Raw genomic sequence first — 26513 nt, forward strand, 5'->3', positions numbered from 1 at the left:
GTCACCAGCTGACTCTCGGCAAAGGCAGTCTTGTCAGTCTCGTCATAAATGAGCCCGAGAGCAGAAAAAAAAAGATCAACAGAGGAAAGTTCAGGGGCGTCAGGAGCCAAGGAGAAGGTCCATTCTTGGGGGACGTCCTGGAGCTGGGACATAATTATACCCACTCGCTGGCTCTCAGAACCTGAGGAGTGGGGCCTTAGACCGAAATAGAGCCTACAACTCTCCCGAAAGGAGAAAAAAGTCTTCCGGTCCCCTGAGAACCGGTCAGGCAACTTGAGGTGGGATTCACCAGGGTAGCATCATGCTGGTTGCGCCTCTGAGCCAGGGCTTGGACCTGTAGAGAGAGGCCCTGCATTTGCTGAGCCAGGGTCTCAAGGGGGTCCATAGTTGTGTCAGGGACCAGGGTAGAAAAGGTATATGGGCCTGTGATTATGTAATGACGGGGTAGGGAGACAGACAGGTGAGCCCTAATCTACCCGCCACTCAGTCCCTGCCTACTTGCACGGCCCGTCCTAGGCGATGGCGTACAACTGGGCGTACAACAAAGTTCCTACGCTCAATATGTGCACGACAAACAAACAGACAAAGGTACACAGAAGCCAATGGAAATGGGGCATTTGCCCACGGCAAGACTGTGAGCAACAAGAGTAGTGAATGAGCCGAGTCAAACCAGGAGTGTACGAGGTATCAAACGCAGAGCAGGAGCGTAGTCAGTAAAGCCAGGGTCAAAATTAAGCAAGGTCAATAATGATAGCAGGAGCAGCAGAGCCAGGAAACAGGAAAGAATCACAGGCAGAGACAAGCAGGAAATGAAGGTATAAATAGACCGAGGGCGGGAGCTAGAACTGTCTGGCCAGGCTGTGATAGGTTCTCCCACTCCTGAGCCTACCAGCCTGAGTGGTAGCAGATCGAGTCACTCTATCAGACTTAGGAGCAGGTGCAGACTGATTAACCATGGGCGTCGACACAGAAGCTGTGTCTGGCAGATCCTTTACAGAAATATAGTGAAATCCTATTACATGTAAAACCCCTTCAAAAGACAAGGGGGCACTCCCTCCGTCTGGAGAAAGAAAGTTTCAACCTGCAGAGGCGACAAGCCTTCTTTACTGTGAGAACGGTGAATCTATGGAATAGCCTACCGCAGGAGCTGGTCACAGCAGGGACAGTAGATGGCTTTAAAAAAGGCTTAGATAATTTCCTAGAATTAAAAAACATCAGCCCCTATGTCAATGTTTAGAAATTTTGTTTTATCCCTTCCCTTTTTCCTATTCCTTAGTTGAACTTGATGGACATATGTCTTTTTTCAACCGTACTATGTAACTATGAAACTATGATGTAACTATTGACAACTTTAGGCTGCTCGTGAAGATGGTTCAGAATATACAAGGTGGAATTCCAGCAAGTTGGACAGTCACACATCAAGCGGTGCAAAGGCTTAATGTTGTGTCTCTGCAAGTCCAGTAAAGTGTTCTTAGATATCACATAAGAATGTCTAAAATGCGCACTCTTCTGGACATTGTCAGCACCTTTTGCAAGCCACAATATGTTTTTAAAAAAATGTTGCAACACCAAGTTTATGATATGTGTCATGCAGGGAACATGTGTTGTATTCCCCACATGCAGTTAAGCCACAATGTCTCTGCTGTTGTTGTTAACTACGTTGCCTAGTTGTACTTGGTGGGGGGGACGTAAAGCAGAAAATTTGTTGCAGTACAACAACTGACCCACTGTGTGTGATTTCTCACCCAGGCTCATTAGGTGTAAGACACCATGGCAACGCTTGAGCTTACACATATAAAAGGAAGGAAAAGGAGTGCAAGCAACGCTCTGCCCAATTTTTCTTAGGGATGGGAAGATGTCCATTGAGGAGGATGTGGACAAAGGGGTGGAGAAGCGCTTGATGTCACAGTTAGACCTGCACATTCATGGAGTTATCACTAGCACCTGGTCTCGCTGTGGTGGTGCATCGTCGTCAATGTCGTGCAAAACATTGACCCAGTGGGCAAAGAAAGACATGTACTGTCCCTGGTTATGATTGTTGCTCCACGTGCCAGAGATGGTGTGCATCTTGCAACTTGCAGTCATTTCTCTGTCCTATCTATATCCCCACAAAGTCCAGGAATTTTTATCATGATTGCTGTGCCAGAGGGAGGGAAAATCACAGTTCATTTTGGGAAGGCTGCCTTCAAGGTATTGTGGGGAAGCCGGTCTTATGTCATTTGATTTTTTTCTAATCTGGATTGGACATGTTAAATTTAAACAAGCCGATCCTTTGTTTTCAAGGGGGATAAGTTGTCGCCAGTGGTGTCTGGCTCAGCGCACATATGCATGGGTCGGTCGGGAGAAACAGGTGTTGAGCATTTGACTGACCGCTATTGAATCTGTATGCCCAATTTTAGACCCTAAAAAAGTTCTTCACATTGCACCCAACACTGAAATATATAATGCAAGTATGGAAGATAAGATAAAAGAAATGAAATAGTCATAGAATAAGCATAGTTAACATAATTACCTACTTCTAGCTATATTATGAGCAATCCAGTGTGTGCTAGCATTTCATCAGGTTATGTCAATCAATATGTTCAAACTGGTAACATTGCATATAGACCTGAAAGGGGAAGTAAGTTCATGTCATTTTCCTAAATTCTGTCTAACCAATTTCTGAAAATGTCCATCAAATTCTACTTTGTATTGTACAAAAAGGAAATTGCTCTTATTCTTCAAACCTAGCTTAAAAGAACTCTTGGTATTTAACTTCAGCAATTCCTCTCTAGTATCCTAAAATGAGTAGTTCAAACAAGTTTTATCCAGAAAAAAAGGAAATTAGGCAAATGCTGCAACATTCTGAATCTCTCTTTTTCTTATCTGTTTTTTTAAGTAATGTTTCTTACTTTTGGAGAACTAACCACAGATGTTCTGTGGATGTAGGCTTCCTCAAGTCCTTCTGTCTCCTCATGTAATCCCAGAAAGGCTCAATAATGTTGAGATCAGGCGACCATATCATCACTCCCAGGGCTCCATGTTCTTCTTTATGCTGAAGATAGTTCTTAATGACATTGGCTGTATGTTTGGGGTCATTGTCCTGCTGGAGCCAATCAGACGGCTCCCTGATGTTATTGCATGATGGATAAGTATCTGCCTGTATTTCTCAGCATTGAGGACATAATTATTCCTGACCAAATCCCCAACTCCATTTGCTGAAATGCAGCTCCTGTACCGCTTTCCAGCCTTTCGGCAAATAACTTGCCTTCTGTTAGAGCCAAATATTTTAATTTTGACTCATCAGTCCAGAGCACATGCTGCCATTTTTCTGCCTCCCAGTTCTTATGTTTTCTTGCATAGTTGAGTCGCTTTGCCTTGTTTCCACATCGAAGACATTACTTTTTGGCCATGAAGATCACTTTTGGCCAGACTACTCCGAAAAGTAGTATACTAATCCGAAGATGGGTGTACCTGGGTCCCACTGGTTTCTGCCAATTCTGAGCTAATGGCACTGCTGGACATCTTCCGATTTCAAAGGGAAGTAAGCAAATTGTGTCTTTGATGTGCTGCACTAAGTGCTGATGCCATAATACTACCTTGTGTCTTGTTGCTGCTCAGTCTTGCCATGGTGGACCTGTGACATGAAGCTGTCTTCCACAACCTCAAATTTATAGCACAGTTTGTCTGTCCCAGTATTAAGCCTCCTACACAGATGTTTCTGTTACAGTTAATGACTGTGTTTCAACCTACCTATGAAAATTATGATCATTATCACCTGTTTGGTATAATTGGTTATTCATGCACCTAACTATAATCCTACAAAATCCTTGACTTAGTGCAAGTGTATCTAGAAGAATTGATCTTGTTTTGAAGGCAAAGGTTAATCACACTGAATATTGATTTGATTTGATTTAGATTTCTCTTCTGGACATTCACTTTGCATTTTGTTAATTGATAAAAAACAAAACTATTAACACCTCTATTTCTGAAAGCATTCTTACTTTGCAGTATTTTTTCCACAACTGCCTAAAGCTTTTGCACAGTAACACACACACATTATTTGTTCCCTCACATTGTCTCCTTTTTGTATGGTTGGGGTATTGCTCATTGTTTGAGCCTTTCAAAAACTGTATTTGCTGTTGTGCCAGCATATTTAGATATATATTTTTTAAATGCAAAATAAAAAGATTTATATATATACAGTGAATGAAATAAGTATTTGATCCCTCGCTGATTTTGTAAGTTTGCCCACTGTCAAAGACATGAACAGTCCAGAATTTTTAGACTAGGTTAATTTTACCACTGAGAGATAGATTATATTTTTAAAAAAAAATGAAAATCACATAGTCAAAATTATATATATTTATTTGCATTGTGCACAGAGAAATAAGTATTTGATCCCTTTGGCAAACAAGACTTAATACTTGGTGGCAAAACCCTTGTTGGCAAGCACAGCAGTCAGACGTTTTTTGTAGTTGATGATGAGGTTTGCACACATGTTAGATGGAATTTTGGCCCACTCCTCTTTGCAGATCATCTGTAAATCATTAAGATTTTGAGGCTGTCGCTTGGCAACTCGGATCTTCAGCTCCCTCCATATGTTTTCGATGGGATTAAGGTCTGGAGACGGGCTAGGCCACTCCATGACCTTAATGTGCTTCTTTTTGAGCCACACCTTTGTTGCCTTGGCTGTATGTTTCGAGTCATTGTCGTGCTGGAAGACCCAGCCACGAGCCATTTTTAATGTCCTGGTGGAGGGAAGGAGGTTGTCACTCAGGATTTGACGGTACATGGCTCCATCCATTCTCCCATTGATGCGGTGAAGTAGTCCTGTGCCCTTAGCAGAGAAACACCCCCAAAACATAATGTTTCCACCTCCATGCTTGACAGTGGGGACGGTGTTCTTTGGGTCATAGGCAGAATTTCTCTTCCTCCAAACACGGCGAGTTGAGTTAATACCAAAGAGCTCAATTTTAGTCTCATCTGACCACAGCACCTTCTCCCAATCACTCTCAGAATCATCCAGATGTTCATTTGCAAACTTCAGACGGGCCTGTACATGTGCCTTCTTGAGCAGGGGGACCTTGCGGGCACTGCAGGATTTTAATCCATTACGGCGTAATGTGTTACCAATGGTTTTCTTGGTGACTGTGATCCCAGCTGCCTTGAGATCATTAACAAGTTCCCCCTGTGTAGTTTTCGGCTGAGCTCTCACCTTCCTCAGGATCAAGGATACCCCACGAGGTGAGATTTTGCATGGAGCCCCAGATCGATGTCGATTGACAGTCATTTTGTATGTCTTCCATTTTCTTACTATTGCACCAACAGTTGTCTCCTTCTCACCCAGCGTCTTACTTATGGTTTTGTAGCCCATTCCAGCCTTGTGCAGGTCTATGATCTTGTCCCTGACATCCTTAGAAAGCTCTTTGGTCTTGCCCATGTTGTAGAGGTTAGAGTCAGACTGATTAATTGAGTCTGTGGACAGGAGTCTTTTATACAGGTGACCATGTAAGACAGCTGTCTTTAATGCAGGCACCAAGTTGATTTGGAGCGTGTAACTGGTCTGGAGGAGGCTGAACTCTTAATGGTTGGTAGGGGATCAAATACTTATTTCTCTGTGCACAATGCAAATAAATATATATAATTTTGACTATGTGATTTTCTTTTTCTTTTTTTATATATATATAATCTATCTCTCACTGGTAAAATTAACCTAGCCTAAAAATTCTAGACTGTTCATGTCTTTGACAGTGGTCAAACTTACAAAATCAGCAAGGGATCAAATACTTATTTCCTTCACTGTATATATATATATATATATATATATATATATATATATATATATATATACAAAAAATAAACAATTTTGAAAAAATCTGTACTATTGAGGTACATGGGACAGGGCTGTATGTAAATTGAAAAAAAAAAGACTGGCACATAGACTTAGCAGTGGCAGAGGCTGTACTGCAGTTAGCTTTTTGCTGTAGTGGAATTATGGCTTGGTTTGCATCCCTTTTTGCTAATGTAAATGTCTAATGTGCCCATAGGCTATAATTAGGCAAAAGTTTGCAAAAACTGATCATTTGGAATATGTTCAGATGGTATGTGTGGGTATAGCTTTGCCTCAACTGTATTAAAAAGTGTAGTCGCCTATGCTTTTGAAAACAACTATATACAAGATTTTTTTATTCCACCTTGAATATACTGTATGTTTTGCATTCGCATATGTCTGAGGTATACGTTTGGAGGAATGATTGAAATGGTCCAGCCAAACGTAATGCCCAAACTTAATGTAAACCTAGCCTAACATTAATGGTGATCTCCCTTTGTGTCAAACAGTTATGAACTGGGGGGGCGGAGCTAGCGGCGGACCTGAATGGACGTGTGCTGCTGAGCTCCGTAACTACCGACAGCTCATTTATCGCATAAGTTAGCGTGTTACAGCCAGCCATGGTCAAGATCGGCGGCAGTAAGTCCAGAGACGACCAGGATCCCCCCAGAACACTCGGGGCTCAAGGAAACATGGAGAAGTTTGTGAAAAGGGGGCCGGTGGGTGCAGGCGGACATGTGGCCAAGATGGCGCCGTCCTCCTCTCGCTCCCGGGAAGAAGATGTTGCAGGAGCAGCAGATGATAGCAGCGATGCAGGCAGCACTTCGACAGACTTGCCACTCACTAGAGACTTCTTCACAAAGGTACTTAATAAGGCTTTGGAGCCTTTGGTTAGAGATTTGGCAGACATTAAGCAAGATATGAGGCAAGTGGGGCAAAGGGTAGAGAAGCTGGAAGCTACTCAGGCGGCAATGCTTGATTTTAACACGGCAGTCACACAATGCTTCTCCTCGTGTCAAAAGCACTTTAATTCAGTATTCCGGGCCCTAGAAGACCAGGAGAATAGGAACCGCAGGAACAATCTGCGTTTTAGAGGGGTGCCAGAATCCATCACTGCGGATGCTCTGATGGAAACTATAAAGGGACTTTGCCGCTCGCTGATTGGCCCTAATACACATGCGGACATTGTTTTGGAGAGGGCCCACAGAGCTTTGCGCCCTAAACCAACTGCCTCAGACCCCCCGAGGGACGTAATATGCAGATTTCTGAACTACACGGATAAGGACGCTGTGCTGACTAAAGCAAGAAACACGGATGCCCTTACTTTACAAGGTTCTGTTATCTCTATATATCAAGATCTGGCATCTAGTACCCTTCAAAAACGTCGTCATCTGAAGCCGCTTACTGATCATTTAAGGAATAAGAATGTCATGTATCGCTGGACATTCCCGTTTGGATTATCATTCTTCTATGAAGGTCGTCGTATGCTGGTCTCATCCGTGACAGATCTGGAGTCCGTATATGCGCACTTGGATATAGAACCACTGGATATAGAAGACTGGGATCCGGTCTTGGATTTGACGTCTCTCCCTGCTACAGCCCACTTGACACCATGGGAAGATGTTCCAGCTCCTAAACGTCAACGTAGCAAGAAGAAATCGGGACGCTTGGGCTCACGTAGATTAGCAGGGGAAAGAGAGGAACTGCCTTGAATAACGGCGGGATAACATGCTTTATCCCAATATATTCTTTATTTTGACCTTGGAGTGGACTGCTATGGCTAGATGAGCTGATTGTGACGATATATGGTTAACTTACCAGATTCCCCCCGGTGGAAGGTTCTGTGTGAACCGTTATTGTTCTTGTTCTCAGTTGTGGGGTACTGTCCCCCATCTTTGTTATTTTTGTTATCTATGTTATTTATGTTTGCTCTTCCCTTCCCTGTCCTGTCATTGGTACTTTTCGTCCCACATGTGTGCCTTATCTATGGTCCCGTGGTACTATGGAGAATGTGGGTGGTATCTCTTGGCTCGCCTTCATATGGTAGCAGAAAGTTTATATGTTGGGTACTTGCATGTCTGATTTGGGGATGTGATAATGTAACCTATCTCTGCAATGTAATATGGCTGCTCTGAAGATAGTATCTTATAATGTGAAGGGCTGCAACTCCCCCTCAAAGCGATGCCAAATTTTTTCTTTTATGAAGAAAGCAAAATGTGATGTCCTTATGTTGCAAGAAACACATTTTAAGAAGGATCATTATCCAAATCTATCCTTTTCTCACTTTCCAGTATGGTTTCATTGTGGTAGCAACAGTGGGGCCTCCAGAGGGGTGAGTGTGGGTTTTGGAAAAAATGTACCATTTGTCTGTTTATCTACCACTCTGGATCCGGAGGGCAGATTTATTATATTGAAAGGTAAGATAGGCACTCAATTTGTCACGTTCGTAAATCTATATGCTCCTAATGTTGGACAGGTATTGTGGTTGAGTAAGGTACTACTGGTAGTAGATTCGGTGGCAGAGGGTATGACTATTATAGGAGGGGACATCAACCTGGTTATGGATCCTTTAATGGATTCATCCGTTAAAAAATCGGCTTTATCATACAGAGCTCTGAGGAGGGTAAAAACTTATTTGGAGGTGGATTACTCCTTTTATTCTCATGTGCATAATTCCTATCAAAGATTAGACCACTTTTTTCTGCACAAAACTAACCTTCAACATTGTAGTAACACAAGTATAGGTTCCAGAGTGCATTCAGATCACGCACCGGTTTTTCTGTCATTACAGTTAGCTAACACACAAAGCAGATCGCCAAGGTGGAGGATTAATGACTCGGTATTAGGGCGAGGAGATGTAAAGGGAAATGTCAAACAAAAGTTGGAAGAGTATTTTAGACTAAATGCTTTACCAGACTCTTCCCCCCAGGTGGTTTGGGACGCTCACAAAGCTGTTGTTAGAGGGCACCTGATTAGCATATGTTCTCATATAAAAAAGGAAAGAGATAGAGAGGTAGAGGTACTTCTGTCCCAGATCCAGAAATTGGAAAAAATTCATAAGCAGTCCCTGGCTAGCCGACATTTGACTGAACTAAACGACCTTAGATCCCAGCTTAAAAACTTACTTAACGCTTCGTCTGCTAAATATTTTGAGAGGTCCCGACAAAATTTTTACGCTCATGGCAACAAAGCCTCTAAATTCATATCCAAAAGGGTCAAACAGCGGCAGGTTAACAATCATGTCCATATGTTAAAGTCACCTGATGGCAGTTTGACTTACTCAGCTCCTAAAATAGCTTATTTGTTTAGAGACTTTTATCATAATCTTTATAATTTGGAGAAATCACTACCCTCGGAGTGTCTGGCAGAGAGGCCTGGGCTCATATCCTCTTTTTTAGACTCTCTCTCTCTTCCGGTCATCTCCGAGATGCAGGGGGAAGTGTTAGCAGAACCATTTACTTTGGCTGAACTGGAGACAGCAGTAAAGCAGTCCCCGGCGGGGAAGTGCCCGGGGCCAGATGGTTTATCTATAGAATATTATAGATCCTTCGGAGAGATTCTCCTCCCTCGCTTACTACGCATTGTAAATCTTACCACTGAAGGAGTACCTCTATCTGTAGATATGTCAAGGGCATATATCTCCCTCATACCCAAAGAGGGGAAGGACCATACGATCTGTGCTAACTTCAGACCTATCTCACTTTTGAATACAGATCTGAAGCTGATAGCAAAGATGCTGGTATCTCGTTTAAAACTGATCCTCCCAGACATTATTTCACCAGATCAGGTCGGATTTGTAATGCAAAGAGAGGGTAAGGACAACTCTACGAGAGTACTACACTTATTACATCACGCACAAAAAAATAGGGTTCCAACAGTCCTTCTCAGCACGGATGCGGAGAAGGCCTTTGATAGGGTTAGTTGGAATTTTATGAGACAGACTATGAGGGCATTCCACCTCCCTACACCATTCATTAATGCGGTTTTTTCAATGTATGCATCCCTCTCGGCAGTTATTACTGTGAACGGGGCCCTGTCCTCCCCTTTTGAAATTAGCAATGGCACCCGGCAGGGGTGTCCTCTTTCCCCCCTGCTGTTTGTCATGGTGATGGAGACTTTGATGCAGTCTATACGTTTAAAGTCAGATATAGCGGGTATGTGGGTAGGGGGGGTGGAACATAAAGTAGCTGCTTACGCAGATGACCTGCTACTGATTGTCACGAACCCTATTATTGCACTCCCAAAAGTAAAAGAAGTATTGGACTCCTTTGGGTACATTTCCAATTTCTTGATTAACGCAAGTAAATCAAAAGCGATGGGGATAGCGGTGTCGCCAGAGTGTAGAGAAAAACTGAGGGCTAATTCGGACTTTGACTGGTCGTCACCCCATATATCCTATCTAGGGATAAAGATGTGCGCAAATTGTGACGAGTTGTTCTCCTTGAACTTTTTACCACTCCTGTCCTCTTTACCAGACTTGTTACAACGATTAGACTTGCCTTATCTGTCTTGGTTTGGTAGAAAGAACATTGTTATGTCCTATGTCCTGCCTAAGCTTACTTATCTGATGCAAACATTGCCAGTAGCTATTCCTCGGCTATATTTCTCTCGTATAATCAGATTATTTGCTAAGTTTATCTGGAAGGGGAAAAGGGCGCGTATCGCGAGAGTCATTCTGTCTCGGCAAAAAAGAACAGGGGGTATTGGTTTCCCAGACCCAGAACAATATTATAGAGCAATACATTTAGCTAGGGTGTTAGATTGGGTGCGAGCACCTAGACATAAACTGTGGGTGCCGTTGGAGAACGCACTCTCCCCGTCACCGCTCAGGACTCTAGTATTTATAGACCCCTCTATGCTTTCGGATTGCGGCCCCTCGAATCCCTTTACACGGGCAACACTTTCAGTCTGGAAAGGGTTTGTAGCTAGCTTAGGGGGAATACAGCTGCCATCTCCTCTGATAGAGGTAAGAGATATTATAGGGGCAGCCACAAAAGCAGTAAGGGATAGTGCTCCATTACATGTCAGTAGCTCTCAGATGCCGCTGACTCAGCTATTGGATGATGAGGGTTGTCTAATTTCCCATTCTGCTCTGCTGTCTAAATTATCTATTAACGAGGGGAATTTTTTACTTCTTGCATATGTAAAGTCTGTTACTCTTACATGTTGTAGGTCCACCTCGTTTCACAGAGAAGCTAATTGGTTTGAAACATTATGTTCCCAGAATCGCACGCCGGTGAAGAGTATTTCTCAGATTTATAGAAGGATTTCTGTCCCTCTTGCAACTAGACCTCCATACTATATAGGATTGTGGGAAAGAGATCTGGGAAGGAAATTTTCTGAGGCCGAAATATCCCGAATATTGATCGCCCCACACAAAGCATCCAGATGCATTAAGATTCAGGAGAACAGTTATAAAATACTATCCCGTTGGTACAGGACACCAGATAAGACCTGCATGTATAGCTCCACGCATCCAGATACGTGCTGGCGTTGCAAGAGGGACAGAGTCACTTTTTATCATGTGTGGTGGGAATGTGCCCCGCTGAAAGAATGGTGGGGGAAAATTTTCTCAATATGTAACTCTGTGTGTAAAGGAACAATTCCGGTATCACCGGAAATTGCGTTACTTTCTGTTGCAGATTCTTCAGTCCCGGTAGTCCCATCTGCTTTATTCAAATTACTGATAGTGGCGGCTCGGCTATTAATACCCCTACACTGTCTAACAGATACAGTTCCATCCTTAGATCATTGGATTGCGAGGGTAGATCAGATCTATAGGTTTGAGGAGTTATCTCATTGGAACTCACATTCGAGAGATAAATTTCTCAAGATATGGCATCCATGGAAAAAGTTCCGTAAATTTGTGTGACAGGATTTATTGTGAAGTAAGAGGTTAAAGTTATACCTTTGTAAGTGAAATGTAATGTTTGTCACTGATGTACCAATGACATCCCTCCTTTCCCCCCCCCCTTGGGTTATTACCCGGTTCAATTTCCTCTTTCATGTTCCCCCTCCCCTTTTATGGTCTGTAAAGTACTTATAATATGGCGTGGTATGTATTGATTATTTGTGCAGACGTATATCTTCTGTATTGTTGGAAAATTCAATAAAAAATTTAAATATAAAAAAAAAAAAAACAGTTATGAACTATTTTCTCCTTTTCTCATAGACTGGCAACTCAAATAATAAATATGACACTAAAGATATTGGAGAGTAAAACTGCAGAATAAATACTACTCTTACAAGCTGCACGCCTTAGGAATATTTATTTATCATCTATAAATTACATTACAGCACTTTATAGAGACTGTATTCATCCGCCTTTGTCTCTGTTCCCAATGACAAAGATTAATCTACCATTTATTACTATAGTTTTATTAAGATACTGCACCATAAATATATTCAACTTCTTTATATTTGTTGCAAAACTAAGCAGGAACATTATTAAAGTGTTAACATGATGAAGATACAATTACACTTTATACATAATAGCAGAGAAACATAAGCAGTCTCAAAACCAACCAGCTTCATTTTAATATGTAAGAATGCATTGTAAGCAGTGCTTACAGCTAAGATTGTGTATTTCAATTCTATTGTTAATCCAAGAGACAGAGAAACAAAGCGAAAGACTCTTCTTGGAAAACTTGTCCAAGGTTAAAGATATATTAATAAAACATGATGACCACAAAACGCTTTTATCCGAGAATGTGAATAAGGCAGAAATGTTAGGCAACTCATGAGGAAAAATGAATGGAGGAAAATAATCTACTTAGCAAATTCAATGTTTATTACTATGTGGAAACTTTCCTCTTTTCATCTCTCATTAATAAGACAATTGCAACGAGAGAACAGTAGCAATGAGATGAGACCTATGAAATATCAATATTATGCAACTCAAAAAGTAGATATTTTCAGATTTTTATCTTACTTCATTGTCAACAGAATTTAGAGGGAATAAAATGCACAATATATAAAGAGTGCTGGCATTGTTGGTTTCCCTGGTTCCTCTGGTATGGTTGTGGTGAGGTGTGTGGATTTAACTTTTTGTATTCTTAGAATATAATTAGAAACAACAAATTCAAATAATGACAATGATCAGTGATAAACGCTTCATTTCTTATACAGCATTGGATATTTACTTGACTATTATAATGGCATCATTTTTAGATTTCAAAATATGACCTCACCTAAAGTCAAAGCCAGTCCTTTTCCCATTGTCTGGTATACCGGGATCCGGACACATGTCTGTAGCTGTTGGTACTCCTCCTTGATTTACTAGAATAAAGAATAAAGTGTATATTATTTAGTGCATCATACAATTGATTGTTTTAAGGTCATGGTGCTGTAGATCATTTCAAATACGTACAACCACAATTTCTCTAAAAGAAAATATATGACACAAATGTGAATAATTGTAAGTGTAAATGCTTACAGTTTCTTGTAGATATAAAACATGTAGCTTTACCCTGTCTTCATTTATTTTGTTTTGCGTGTGACTGATTATTCCATTAGCTGAAAAATGTAGCAATACCCTTTTGTAGTATCAATCTATTCATTTTGTAGCTAGTTATTTATAAAACATTTGGTTTTGTGCACAAAGATACATAAAATCTTAATCGTCCTAGGGAACAAACTAAAGATTTTTTTTAAATCGCTTTGGTGAACCTTTACTTGTGTATGAACATAATAAAGTCAGCAATTTAAATTCATGCCCATTTCAGATGGCTGTAAAATAGCTGCATTTTAAAGTGTATTATAGCAGCAACACCCAGACCTTTCTAGGTTATATTGAACTGAACTTAGGGTTCTAGAGTGATCTATGTTTTGTTCGAGATAACTCCATGTAATCAGGTGTTGAAGTCAGAATATAAACCATAAAATTCCATCTGAATGGGTATAAGGTCTCATGCACATAGCTCCACATAAAAACTTTAAAAACTTCCTTGCATTACCATTGTATCTGTATCACACTGATCCCAAATCAATTAAACTATCCTGTCCATGAGACCATTAGAGCATGACCACACGTGGCGGAATTGCTCTGGAATTCCGCTGCGGACAGTCCGCAGCGGAAATCCGCAGCGTACACGTTTCTCCATTGCCTTCCACAGCTTTTTAGTTGGGTTAGTTTACACGTTACGGACAATTCCGCTGCGGAGCATAGGCTGCGGTGCGGAATTTGGTGTCCGGAGCATACACTGACTGTTGCGGACGTGTAGCGGACTTGTTGCGGAATCATTGCGGAATTTCTCCATTGACTTCAATGGAGAGTCAAAATTCCGCAATGAAGTCCGTAGATGTTATGTGTGCTGCGGAGCGTATTGGTTTTACTAGCATGACATTTCTTCATTCTGGCTGGACCTATGTATTTCTAGGTCTACAGCGAGACTGAGGAAGTCAATGGGGCTCTTGTAATTACTGGTGACTACGTGTGTGCACCCGTAATTACGGGAGCGTTGCTAGGCGACGTCAGTAAATAGTCACTGTCCAGGGTGCTGAAAGAGTTAAACGATCAGCAGTAACTGTTTCAGCACCCTGGACAGTGACTTCCGATCACAATATACATCAACCGGTAAAAAAAATAGAAGTTCATACTTACCGAGAACTCCCTGCTTCTTCCTCCAGTCCGGCCTCCCAGGATGACGTTTCAGTCCAAGTGATGGCTGCATCCAATTACAGGCTGCAGCGGTCACATGGACTGCCACATCATCCAGGGAGGTCGGGCTGGATGGCGAAAGAGGGACGCGTCACCAATACAACGGCCGGGTAAGTATGAATTTCTTTTTACTTTTACTAGGGAAAGGGCTGCCACTTCTCTCTATCCTGCACTGATAGAGAGAAGGGAAACCCTCTTCCCCTCAATACGCAATGGCTAGTCCGCATCAATTTAATGCCCATTTTAGGCAAAGCCGCAACAGAATCTGCAACACAGATTCTGTGCGGCATTGATGCGGACAGTGTATGCAGAACTCCGCCACGTCTGGGCATTCCCTTAAAGGGAAGATCAGCCTAAAAGGGAATTAACCCCTTAATGACCAGCCTATTTTAAACCTTAATGACCAAGCCATTTTTTACGTTTTTCCATTGTCTCATTCTAAGAGCTATAACTTTTTTATTTTTGCGTCGACATAGCTGTATAAGGTCTTGTTTTTTGTGGGACAAGTTGTATTTTTTAATAGCACCATTTTGAGGTACATATTATTTATTGATTAACTTTTATTAACTTTTTTTGGGGGGAATAGAAAAAAACCTGACATTTTGCCCCTTTTTTGCGTCCTAAATCTACGCCGTTTACCATGTGGTATAAATAACACAATAACTTTATTCAGCGGGTTGTTATGATTGCAATGATACCAAATTTGTATAGTTTTTGTATGTTTTACTACTTTTACACAGTAAAAACGCTTTTTTTTCAAAATTATTTGTTTTTGTGTCTCCATATTTGAAGAGCCATAACTTTTTTATTGTTCCGCCGATGCAGTTGTATGAGGGTTCTTTTTTGCAGAAGACTTGTAGTTTTTATTGGTAACAGTTTGGAGTAGGTGCGACTTTTTGATCACTTTTTATCACATTTGTTTACGTTAAAATTCACAGAAAACTGCAATTTTTCCATAGTTTTTTATGAAATTTTTTACGTCTTTCACCGTGCGGCTTAAATAATGTAATAGATTTATAGTTGGGGTTGTTAGGGATGCGGTGATACCAAATATGCGTAACTTTTTTACTTTATTTTGTTTTTTTAATAGTAAAGCATTTTGTAAGGGGAAAAAGTGGGTTTTTCATTTTTTTTTCACATTTTTTTTATTAACTTTATTAAACTTTTTTTTTACTTTTTTACTAGTCCCACTTGGGGACTTTAATATGCGATCATCCAATCGCTATTATAATACACTGCAATACTTTTGTATTGCAGTTTATTACTGCCTGTCCGTTTAAAACAGGCATTCACTACAGCCAGACCTGGGGGCCTTTATTAGGCTGCCATCGGAGACACAGACACTTGGCGATCTTATCGCCGGCAGTCGGTGGGAGAAAGAGGGAGCTCCCTCTCTCCAAAACCACTCAGATACGGTGCACGCTATTGAGCACCGCATCTGAAGGGTTAAACGTGTGAGACCGATACTTATATCATTCGAGCAGGTATGCCCCCAGCCCTCAGCTACATCTGGCAGCTGAGAGCAGGGAGATTTGACAGCTCCCTGCTCTGTTTATGTATCCTGATGCAGTGCCGTAAAAAGGGTTATGCATCAGAATAGAGCCCATTAGTGGCCGACGTGAAAAGGCGTATTAGCGGTCACTAACGGGTTAATGTACATGTCCCTGGACTGCCTGCTCATTGCAGTCAACAGTATGCATTTATCCATAATAGCACCTGCATTTTGTCAATCAGTAGACCTGACGTTGAAAATGTGAGTCAGTACAATATGAAAACTTGGCAATTTTTCCATTGACAATATAAGGCCAAGTTCACACGTGGCAAAATTTTACCTCTGCAAATGTTGGTGCAGATTCGGGACAATTACGCAATGAATCTGCAGCAACATTTGCACATTTGACAGGTAATTCAGACGTTGCAGATATCACAGCGGACTTCCCACAGATTTCAGTTTTTGCATTGCAAAGGCTGAAATCCGCAGTGAAATTCCGCTGCTTCTCCGCAACATAATGTGCATGCTGCGGAGGGGGAAATTCTGCACCGCAGCCTAATTTACGCACAGTGGTTTTCCGCAACGTCTGAACTAAGTTTCCTAAAAATGTATAGAAACAAATGCAAAAAACGGCTGCTGCAGAATTCCACTGTGGACTGTCCACAGCGGAATTCAATTGCAATTCTGTCACGTCAGGTTTTTATAAATGAAGGAAGCAGCTGTGGGGAATTCAATTATCTCCTGACTGCTGTCTCCTTTCACTCAAATAGTTCTTACTTATCAATGCAGAGGTTTCAATCATATGCATAAATGTAAGTTCACCAAAGTTTGAAAATAATTTCTGCCGTACAGTACCTTACATACTAATTGTTTTTCAGCTTATAGATCACAAATGTTTTAAATGTCCTTTAGAGCAGGAGCTCGGCCGACGTTAGGCCCAGCTATCGTTAGACAGCCCGATACCCACTCTATCCAGTATGGGACACCTGTGCCGGGCTTATGACACAGCACCAAGAAAAGTAGAAGAATAGTAATAATAATAATAATAATAATAATAATAATAATATTATAATAGTTACATACATAAAAAAGCCAATTGTCTACAATTTCAAACAATCTCTTGGTGAGAAGAGTGCAAAACAAACCACGTTGGGTAATTCTTGCCAATTTTGCATCCTGTTGGAAAAAAAATGCTTTCTGATTCCCACCTGGTAAAATAAATTACCTGGAGGAAATTAACTTCATACTTACTTCTAACTGACTTATTCTAGGCACCAATTCGATGTCTAGTCATTTTTAAAACTCACTCTTGTAGCAGCATTCCACCGTTTAACAGTAAAGAATGCCTTTCCCTCATACATAACTAATAACCCCTTGCCAATTGTACGGCTCTTGAAATAAATATTTTATAGGTCAACTATGTCTGTATTTATACAAATTTATATTTGTCCCTTGATCACGCATAAGACAACCACAATTCTAGTACATGCACGTATCTTGTCCAAGCTACACTACTACTAGGTCCTATCATGTTAAACATGCCGTTCAATTTGTAGGGTAGCATATTAAAGAGCAGGAGGATTTAAACAGATTGATATTTAGTTTTGTGGCAGTATAACTTGTAATTTCTTCATTTGAATTTCTGCTCATTCTAGGCTCAGTAGTTCAGTGGGTGGTCCTTTTCATTAATTGACAGCTATCTCTGTATGCACAGCTATATAGGGAAGGATATCAGTCACTACAGGACTGCCCACTGGGCTCCTATGCCCAGAATGAGTAGCCACAGGACCTTGGAAGCTTGCAGTCATTGAGACAACAATAGACTCCACTATATATCAGAATATTTTGAGACAAATGTAAGGCTGAATTCAGACGACCGTGGTATATGTCCATGTGACGGCCATAAAAACAACGGACGTCACACTGACGCATGTATTTCAATGGGGCCGTTCACACAGCCATTGTTTAAATTGACCGTATGAAGGGTCCGTTGAAAAATAGAACATGTCCTATTTTATTCTGTTTTCATGGATCCCTCGATAGATTGAAGGTCTACGGGGATCCATGAAAATGGGATCCGCAAAGGGGCAACTCGGATGTGAAAAACTGCAGTTTTTCACTTCCGAGTTTCCCCACGTTCGCCTGAATTCGGCCTAAGGCCATCTATCCAGCAGCATGAGCTGGGTCAAAATGTAATCATTCAACAAGACAATGATCCCAAGCACACCAGGAAATCGACATTGAAAATTCTAAAGAAGAAAAAAATCAAGAAGTTTAAGTGGCCAGGTCAGAGTCCAGATCTCAATCCTATTGAGATGATGAGCAGTGCATAAACGTGTGCCCTCTAACATCAATGAGCTGAAGCAATGTTGTAAGAATAAGAGGCCAAAAAGGTCTTCAAAATGATGGGAGAGACTGATAATTTCCTACAGAAAATGTAGCTGTGATTGTACAGCTCAATTATGGATCTCACCAATGGTAAATTGCTGGGTGCAGGTTATAGTCTCTGGTATTCACGGAGACAATGAAAAGAGAAAAATATTATGCAAAGAACTAGTTCTTCAGTTGACTTATGTTTAATCGGCTAATATCCTTATTTGATAAAGATAATAAATAACAAGCAATCATGAATACCATATAGAATAGAACATACAGGTTCCACTCATGTATCTCCTAAATGCAATGTCAGATATATCATGTACTAAAAAGATAAAGTAATAAAATAAAATACATAATTAAAAATGTGATCAGAAATTGCTCTGGAGATCAGAGCTCTGCTACCACAGGGCCCTTGTATTTAGGTTACATTGTAAACAACATGCCCCCTTTAATTGCGTGTGTGTGTATATATATATAAATATATATATTCTTTTTTTAAGAAATAGATTTTGACAATTTGGGATGTGACATCTCTCATTGCTTTTTTATATATCTAGTAGTGCCACTAACAATTGGTGTATTATTTTGCAGTCAAGCAGTTACGCAGTGCCATTATACATCAGTCTGTGGCCCATTATACATCAGTCTGTGTCCGAGTGAGCAAAAAGCCATTACCTCTCTAATTTCCAGGAGGATTAGGCACACTGTCACTGGGGTGGTGAATAATATATATATATATATATATATATATATATATATATATATATATATATATATATATATATATATATATATTTATATATATATATATATTTATATGTATGGAATCACACCTTTTGACTAATAAAAGTACTTTTAACGTCACCTAGAATGTCTGTTTTACACGTTTATACAAAACTGTTGACTATAGAAACACTTGCTGTTATTAAAAACTGTTGCAAATAGTTGTTTCCACACGAAAGTTCCTCAGTCAATTTTGCCAATTCACATAAGAAATGAATGGAATGTTCCAATTCTGTGTTGAAATGTCAGTAAGCATTATGCCGATAGTCCATTCAATATTTGCTGGTATATAGAGATGAGTGAATCAATGTCATATGCATCGAATTTGTTACAAATTTCCCTAAAGTTTTGGATTTAAGCAATCCAAAACTTTTGGTGTTCGTCTTCAGATCATAAGAAAACAAGTAAACAGAGAAAAATGATCACATGATCTTGGGCGGCAGCCCGATTGTCTTCCCCATGATGACTAGCAGACAGCCCTCCCTCTAGCTCAGGCAATCATGAGGGGTATAGGTGTGGCACTGATAATTTTATAGATTAAAGTCATATGAGTCATAGCCACTATAAATAGCCCAAACAGGAAATGCTGATGCAGATAGATAGTTGATTAGAGTCAGTGAATGTGTTTCATAGTGAGGAGAAGAAAATAGATTGTTAGATTTGCAATAATTCGATAGAGAGATAGATTTTAGAGAAAGATAGGAGTCAGTCAGTGTCAGTGCGTTAGACAGGCAGCAATTGCTGTGTGTGGTTGCTGCTGCAGCTATACAAGTCTTACATTAATTTGTGAATCATCAATCTTCATCACATTATTCACAAATCTTCAATAATATTAGTTCTGGTGCTAATAGCGTGTAGCTGCCTTCTGAAACAAACGTCACAGATGTGTTTTGCATATTTCTAATAGTGCCACTAAAAATTTGTGTATTGTTCTGTGTCCAGCACTTGTACAGCACATTATACTTCAGTCTGTGTCCAAGTGCCAATTTTCTTTTTTTAAGAAATAGATTTTGACGATTTGGGATGTGACGTTTCTCATTGCTTTTTTATATATCTAGTAGTGCCACTAACAATTGGTGTATTATTTTGCAGTCAAGCAGTTACGCAGTGCCATTATACATCAGTCTGTGGGCCATTATACATCAGTCTGTGTCCGAGTGAGCAAAAAGCCATTACCTCTCTACTTTCCAGGAGGATTAGGCACACTGTCACTGGAGTGGTGAATCATATATATATATATATATATATATATATATATATATATATATATATAAAAGACAGTGTAGAAAGCAGTGACGGCACCAGGACTTCAAGGCAGATGCAAGCAAAGTGGATTTATTCACCTAAAAAAAAAACAGCAAGGTTTCGGTGTAACAGGAACCTTTGCTATTCCCCAAAAAGGGATATTTTTTGGACCGTTTGTTAAAAGCCATTGCTTCTTCCGTCACCTCCGTGCGTGTGTAAGCGCTGGCAGGCATCTGTCTCCAGAAAGGGATAATTTTTGGACTGTGGTTTTTCTTTTAATAAGCATAAAAAAATCTCAAAGTACAGTGTGTATCTTAACATGCTGTTTTTTTTTTACCACTGGCTAAAATCCGTTTACCCATAACCATATATGTTTCTGTAAATTTTCCATGACTAATGCTGTCTTGGGGTTAAAGAACTTTAAAGGGATTTAAAACACTCCTAGAAGACCTCAGAGTGTTATACGCGTAGCCACTATCACACTAAGTTTCTATCTTTACTCGGCAATGGGTCGCCTATCACACACCAACTTAATTGGCAAAAAATTACACAGATATTCCAACTCAAATCCTTATAACCAGTGCCTGCAACATCCTTAGCACAACAGTACTTAAGAACATTCACAGTGCGCTTTATATGGTACATAAATTATACGATACTGCCATTTATTTCTAGCGCTGGTTTAAGGGTAAGCAGCACTAAGTAACTGGAATCATTGACATAATCTGCAATGGACAGGTAATCCCAGCAATCCTTTACTCTGTCTTCACAGGATGAAGTCCCATTCATTCCTAGCTAAAACAGTAGGCTTCAATCTCTCTCTCATATCTGTATTTTCCACACCGCTCCGCTTTTTCTCCCACCCCTTCTCCGATTACATATTCATTGAGTCCTGCTTTGGTAGTTAGGCTGCAGTGAAAGGACTCCGTAGGGATCAAGAAGTACCTCAACTGGTACCGGTACAGATTTCAGATAACCCCGCTGATATCTTCTCGCTGCATTTGATACATGGGAAGCTAAAGATCAAGTTGTCTTACGTTGTCTGTTCCCACCGAGGCTACAATTTGCCTCCCCGCAGAGCTCTCTTGCTACAGACTAAGACTCGGTCCTGAGCATAAAGTTATCCAAAATATGACCAACCAGGAAACCTGTCCCAATGCTGAAAAAAACACTTGTCTGGCTCAGGCCCTATTCAAGGTATAAGTCTCTTGTGTATTGAATACAAATCTATTATTACATAGTCAACTCGTTTCGGGTGTACGTAGGACCCCTTCATCAGATCAAAATTATGAGCATGCTACCTGTTAGTGTGTGCACTCATACTCATAATTTTGATCTGATGAAGGGGTCCTGGGTCTGGAATTCACAGTAGTTGTAGGGGCCATATAGTCCTTGGTCGGAATAGTGACTGTAAATTCAGGAAATGGTCAATGCAGGCCAAGCCGTATTTCTAACTACTTTCACTTTTTGGATAGTCAGGAAATACATCGTTAGCAGCTCTAAAGGCTCTCCCATACATATGGTCTGAGGCACTGTGATCTGTGGTGGATCCTTATGGATTGCGCAGCTTTCTCACACCTGACATACTCATTCCACCAATTCACTCAGCTGCGGGCTGTAAAAGTATTTTTGGACCGGAGCCTTCATCTCTACCACACAGAAGTGTCCTCCACCACCTGTAGGGTCCGGCACGCCTCCTTCACCTACTTTACCAGCAATATAAGCTACCACATTCCTACTGGAATGGGGAGGTTATTGGCGGCTGTCAACGTGATTTAAGGGTTCTCCAACACTTCCAGGCCTTGGAAGTGTCTATCATACATTTTTTTGGGCCATGGTGCTGACCCCTGAGTCTGTATACAACAAACATCTCATTTTCAGTCCATTTATCCAGGCTTGTATGAATGGATATCTTTCAGCCTAAGGTTTACTTTGGCCTATGGAATTGGTGGTCTTTGCCATTTAGCCAAAAACCGCTGATGCTTCTAGTTGAGCATAGGCTATCTCTCACTAGGTGTCCTGGCTGATCACATCTCCAACACTTGCATGAGAGTGCGGCCTCCACTGTCGCTCTGAACTGGGCAATCTCCTCGTTGAGTTCTCGTATTTAATAACAGACATCCCTGGCGAGGTGATGGAAAAGCGCACCTTCGGCTTGTGAAGAACATCTAGGTGGTGGTCTCCATTTGGCAATGCTACATTCACCTGTGCACATTCACGTGTGCACCGTCTTTCTCCTCCTTCTGCCACTCAATGGCTTCCTTGACAATATCCACAAGAATGGCTCCTTTTGGACCTGTCTTTAAGGCTTCTCTGCAATGATTGATTTTACAGTCCAGAGATGCATTGATTAGAGAGGACCTGATGTATTGATTACAGCTGAGTCCCACTGTATACTGCTGTATTAACTCACTGGCCACTGGTGTAGAATTCCTTTTGGAGATCCGTGACTCATGTGGTATCCACATACAAGGTCTCGAGCCTGGTAATGATGTTATCTAGGGTGGCATGCTGATTTATTGAGAGCATAAAATGGATTGGCGAGTGTCTCCTTCCAAGAAACTCAATGCTGGGTCATCTTGGTATAGTGGGGAAATTTGGTATAGTCGAGCTGCAGTCCGAAATCTCTGTCATGTCCGTTAACGTCCCATCTTTGCCATCATACTTTGGGACGTTCATCATGGCAGCTCCCATACGAAAGAGGATCAGTGGTCTTGAGAAGGGAGTTGTTACATCCGATGTTGTCCTTGGTAGGCTCATCCTGCCGACTATGTAAAAAAAAGACCTAGACACAACCGACACCACTACCGGTTTGTTTGCACAGATTCTTTACTAAACCTTCGCAAATACAGGAATGTAAACTTCAATTCAGTTTAGTGTTGCAGGGTGCTTGTTAACTAAGGTTGGGGGTTGAGGGTTGTCCCTTCCAGAGGTAGTTGCGCCTGACTCCCACATAATCCGCCATGACAGATCGCTAGGGGTCACCTCCATGGATCACAGTGGGAGTTACTCACCACCTTTCATGGAATCCCCAATGATGAATGCTTTGACCCACTGTGATGTGACTATAAAGTGAGAAAAGCTTTTGAATGCCTTTGTGGGTCTAGATGGCCTCTAGCCAGTAGCACGATATGTTTTTACCTCTACTTGCAAGTAAAGGTCCCAATAGTGGTCCACCTTTCACACATCAATTTAATTGGGGCGAAACTGTACATATATTCTAATTCATGTACTTATAATTAGAGCTTACCCCTATTGACAGCTTTCTCCCTTTATCACAACAGTACTGGACAACATTCACCGTGAGCTTTATATTGAACACAAATTGTAGGATACAGCACCTTATTTCTTGCACTGGTTTGGAAGATAGGTAGCACAGATTAACTGGAATGCTCACTAGAGCTTTTGATTGACATTACACCGCGTTCCAAATTATTATGCAAATGTTATTTTTCGCTGATTTTCCTAAATAGTCGATGCAAATGACAGTCAGTATAATCTTCAAGCCATCAACTGTTGGAGTATAATGCAAATTTTACTGAACAAATCTCCTAATGATAATAGGGTTTTTTTTAGAAGTAAAATGCACGGTTTCAAATTATTATGCACAACAGAGATCAAAACATTTTAAAGGTTGTAAAGAGAACTAAAATGGTAATTTGTTGAATTTGCAGCATTGGGAGGTCATATTTACAGAAATCAAAATCTCTTTCAATCAAAAAAAACTTAACAGGCCAAGTTACATGTTAACATAGGACCCCTTCTTTGATATCACCTTCACAATTCTTGCATCCATTGAATTTGTGAGTATTTGGACAGTTTCTGTTTGAATATCTTTGCAGGATGTCAGAATAGCCTCCCAGAGCTTCTGTTTTGATGTGAACTGCCTCCCACCCTCATAGATATTTTGCTTGAGGATGCTCCAAAGGTTCTCAATAGGGTTGAGGTCAGGGGAACATGGGGGCCACACCATGAGTTTCTCTCCTTTTATGCCCATAGTAGCCAATGACACAGAGGTATTCTTTGCAGCATGAGATGGTGCATTGTCATGCATGACGATAATTTTGCTACGGAAGGCACGTTTCTTCTTTTTGTACCACGGAAGAAAGTAGTCAGTCATAAACTCTACGTACTTTGCAGAGGTCATTTTCACACCGTCAGGGACCCTAAAGGGGCCTACCAGCTCTCTCCCCATGATTCCAGCCCAAAACATGACTCCGCCACCTCCTTGCTGACGTCGCAGCCTTGTTGGGACATGGTGGCCATTCACCAACCATCCACTACTCCATCCATCTGGACCATCCAGGGTTGCACGGCACTCATCAGTAAACAACACGGTTTGAAAATTAGTCTTCATGTATTTCTGAGCCCACTGCAACCGTTTCTGCTTGTGAGGATTGTTTAGGGGTGGCCGAAAAATAGTTTTATGCACACTTGCAAACCTCTGGAGGATCCTACACCTTGAGGTTCGCGGGACTCCAGAGGCACCAGCGGCTTAAAACAACTGTTTGCTGCTTTGCAATGGCATTTTAGCAGCTACTCTCCTAATCCTATTAATTTTTCTGGCAGAAACCTTCCTCATTATGCCTTTATCTGAACAAATCCGTCTGTGCTCTGAATCAGCCACAAATCTTTTCACAGTACGATGATCACGCGTAAGTTTTCTTGAAATATCCAATGTTTTCATACCTTGTCCAAGGTATTGCACTATTTAACGCTTTTCGGCAGCACAGAGATCCTTTTTCTTTCCCATATTGCTTGAAACCTGTGGCCTGCTTAATAATGTGGAACGTCCTTCTTAAGTAGTTTTCCTTTAATTGGGCACACCTGGCAAACTAATTATCACAGGTATCTGAGATTGATTACAATGATCCAAAGAGCCCTAAGACACAATACCATCCATGAGTTTAATTGAAAAACTAATAATTAAATGTTTATGACACTTAAATACAATGTGCATAATAATTTGGAACACGGTGTAGCTGCAATGGACAGATGTGTATCCACAGGTACTTGCAGCAATCCTTTCCTCTGTCTTCACAGGTTGAAGGCATGTTTATTCCTAGCTAGAACAGTAGGCTTCAGTTTCTCTCTCATGTGCACTTCCCACACCACTTTCCCCCTACTGCCTCCCCCCATACTGCCACCCCCTTGTCCTACACTGTTCTCCTCCTGTGCACGTAATGTTAGCTAGTCTCGATCCTTGCTAGGATAGCCCCCCTGACATCAGGGAAAGGATCTCCTCCCTTTATCCGTAAAGTAGTCATCATGGCAAACCTGTCACATTCCTGTGGCTTGACTTGGGAGCCCAGCCCTCTAGCCAGCAGTAATTATTCTACCTCCCCCCCTGACAGACACTGAGGTGGGGTGAGGGAGCTCACCATAGGGGGTCATACAAGAGGAGACAGACTGGGGACAACAAACAAGGCTACACCAGGTACAGGGCAATGGAGGAGACATCACACATAGCTTCATGATGGCTTTGATCCCTCTTAAATGCATCTATAGCTAATGTTTATTTAGCAATATATTATAAAAGAAGAACAAGACAAGGTTTTGTAATCTTCTGAACAGCTTTGCAATACATAATTTCACATGTTTATAAACTTATAAACACCTATACCATATAAACTGCAAATCATTATATTATTAGCATTATAAAACATTAAATATTTTTGCACTATCTTAACTAGAGAAGAACATGAACTCAAACAGTATGTCCTGTCAACACTTTTAATCAGGATTAAAAAGGCAGACATTTCTGTGTGCTCCCTCCAATTTCTTACAGTCGCTAGCCTATAATTGCAGTTTGATGATCTACTTGGGAAATGTATGCTCTTGCTAAAGTTAAGGAACATGCAACTCTTAAGTCCTAAGCTGCTTTCATTCTAGGGTCAGTCTCGGCACATCAATGTCAACTTCCTTATGCTGATCTAAAAGTAATTAAATACAGACTTCAAGAGGCCACATATATATCAGAGGAGCTATTTCATTTATAACCAAACTTTGCATTAGTTAAAATACAGTTCCACTTTGAAGTGTACAGTGAGTTGGATGTGTCTAGACCAAAACGAAAACATTTCACAAATATCAAACTCATATTCCTAAACAAAAATGTTTTTATACATTTTACTCTATGTATA

General features: G+C 40.9%; 1 protein-coding gene across 1 annotated transcript in view; it reads right to left on the reverse strand.

The window, feature by feature from the left end:
* Positions 1 to 26513, reverse strand: part of CSMD1 (CUB and Sushi multiple domains 1) — a 1675903-nt gene that overhangs the window by 601973 nt on the left and 1047417 nt on the right. The window contains exon 8 of the mRNA XM_075861938.1: positions 13003 to 13090. Within this exon, the coding sequence (XP_075718053.1) occupies positions 13003 to 13090 (88 nt within the window). The remainder of the gene's footprint in view (positions 1 to 13002; positions 13091 to 26513) is intronic.

The sequence above is a fragment of the Rhinoderma darwinii genome, chromosome 4, assembly GCF_050947455.1.
Source record: "Rhinoderma darwinii isolate aRhiDar2 chromosome 4, aRhiDar2.hap1, whole genome shotgun sequence".
NCBI classification, from domain to species: Eukaryota; Metazoa; Chordata; class Amphibia; order Anura; family Rhinodermatidae; genus Rhinoderma; species Rhinoderma darwinii.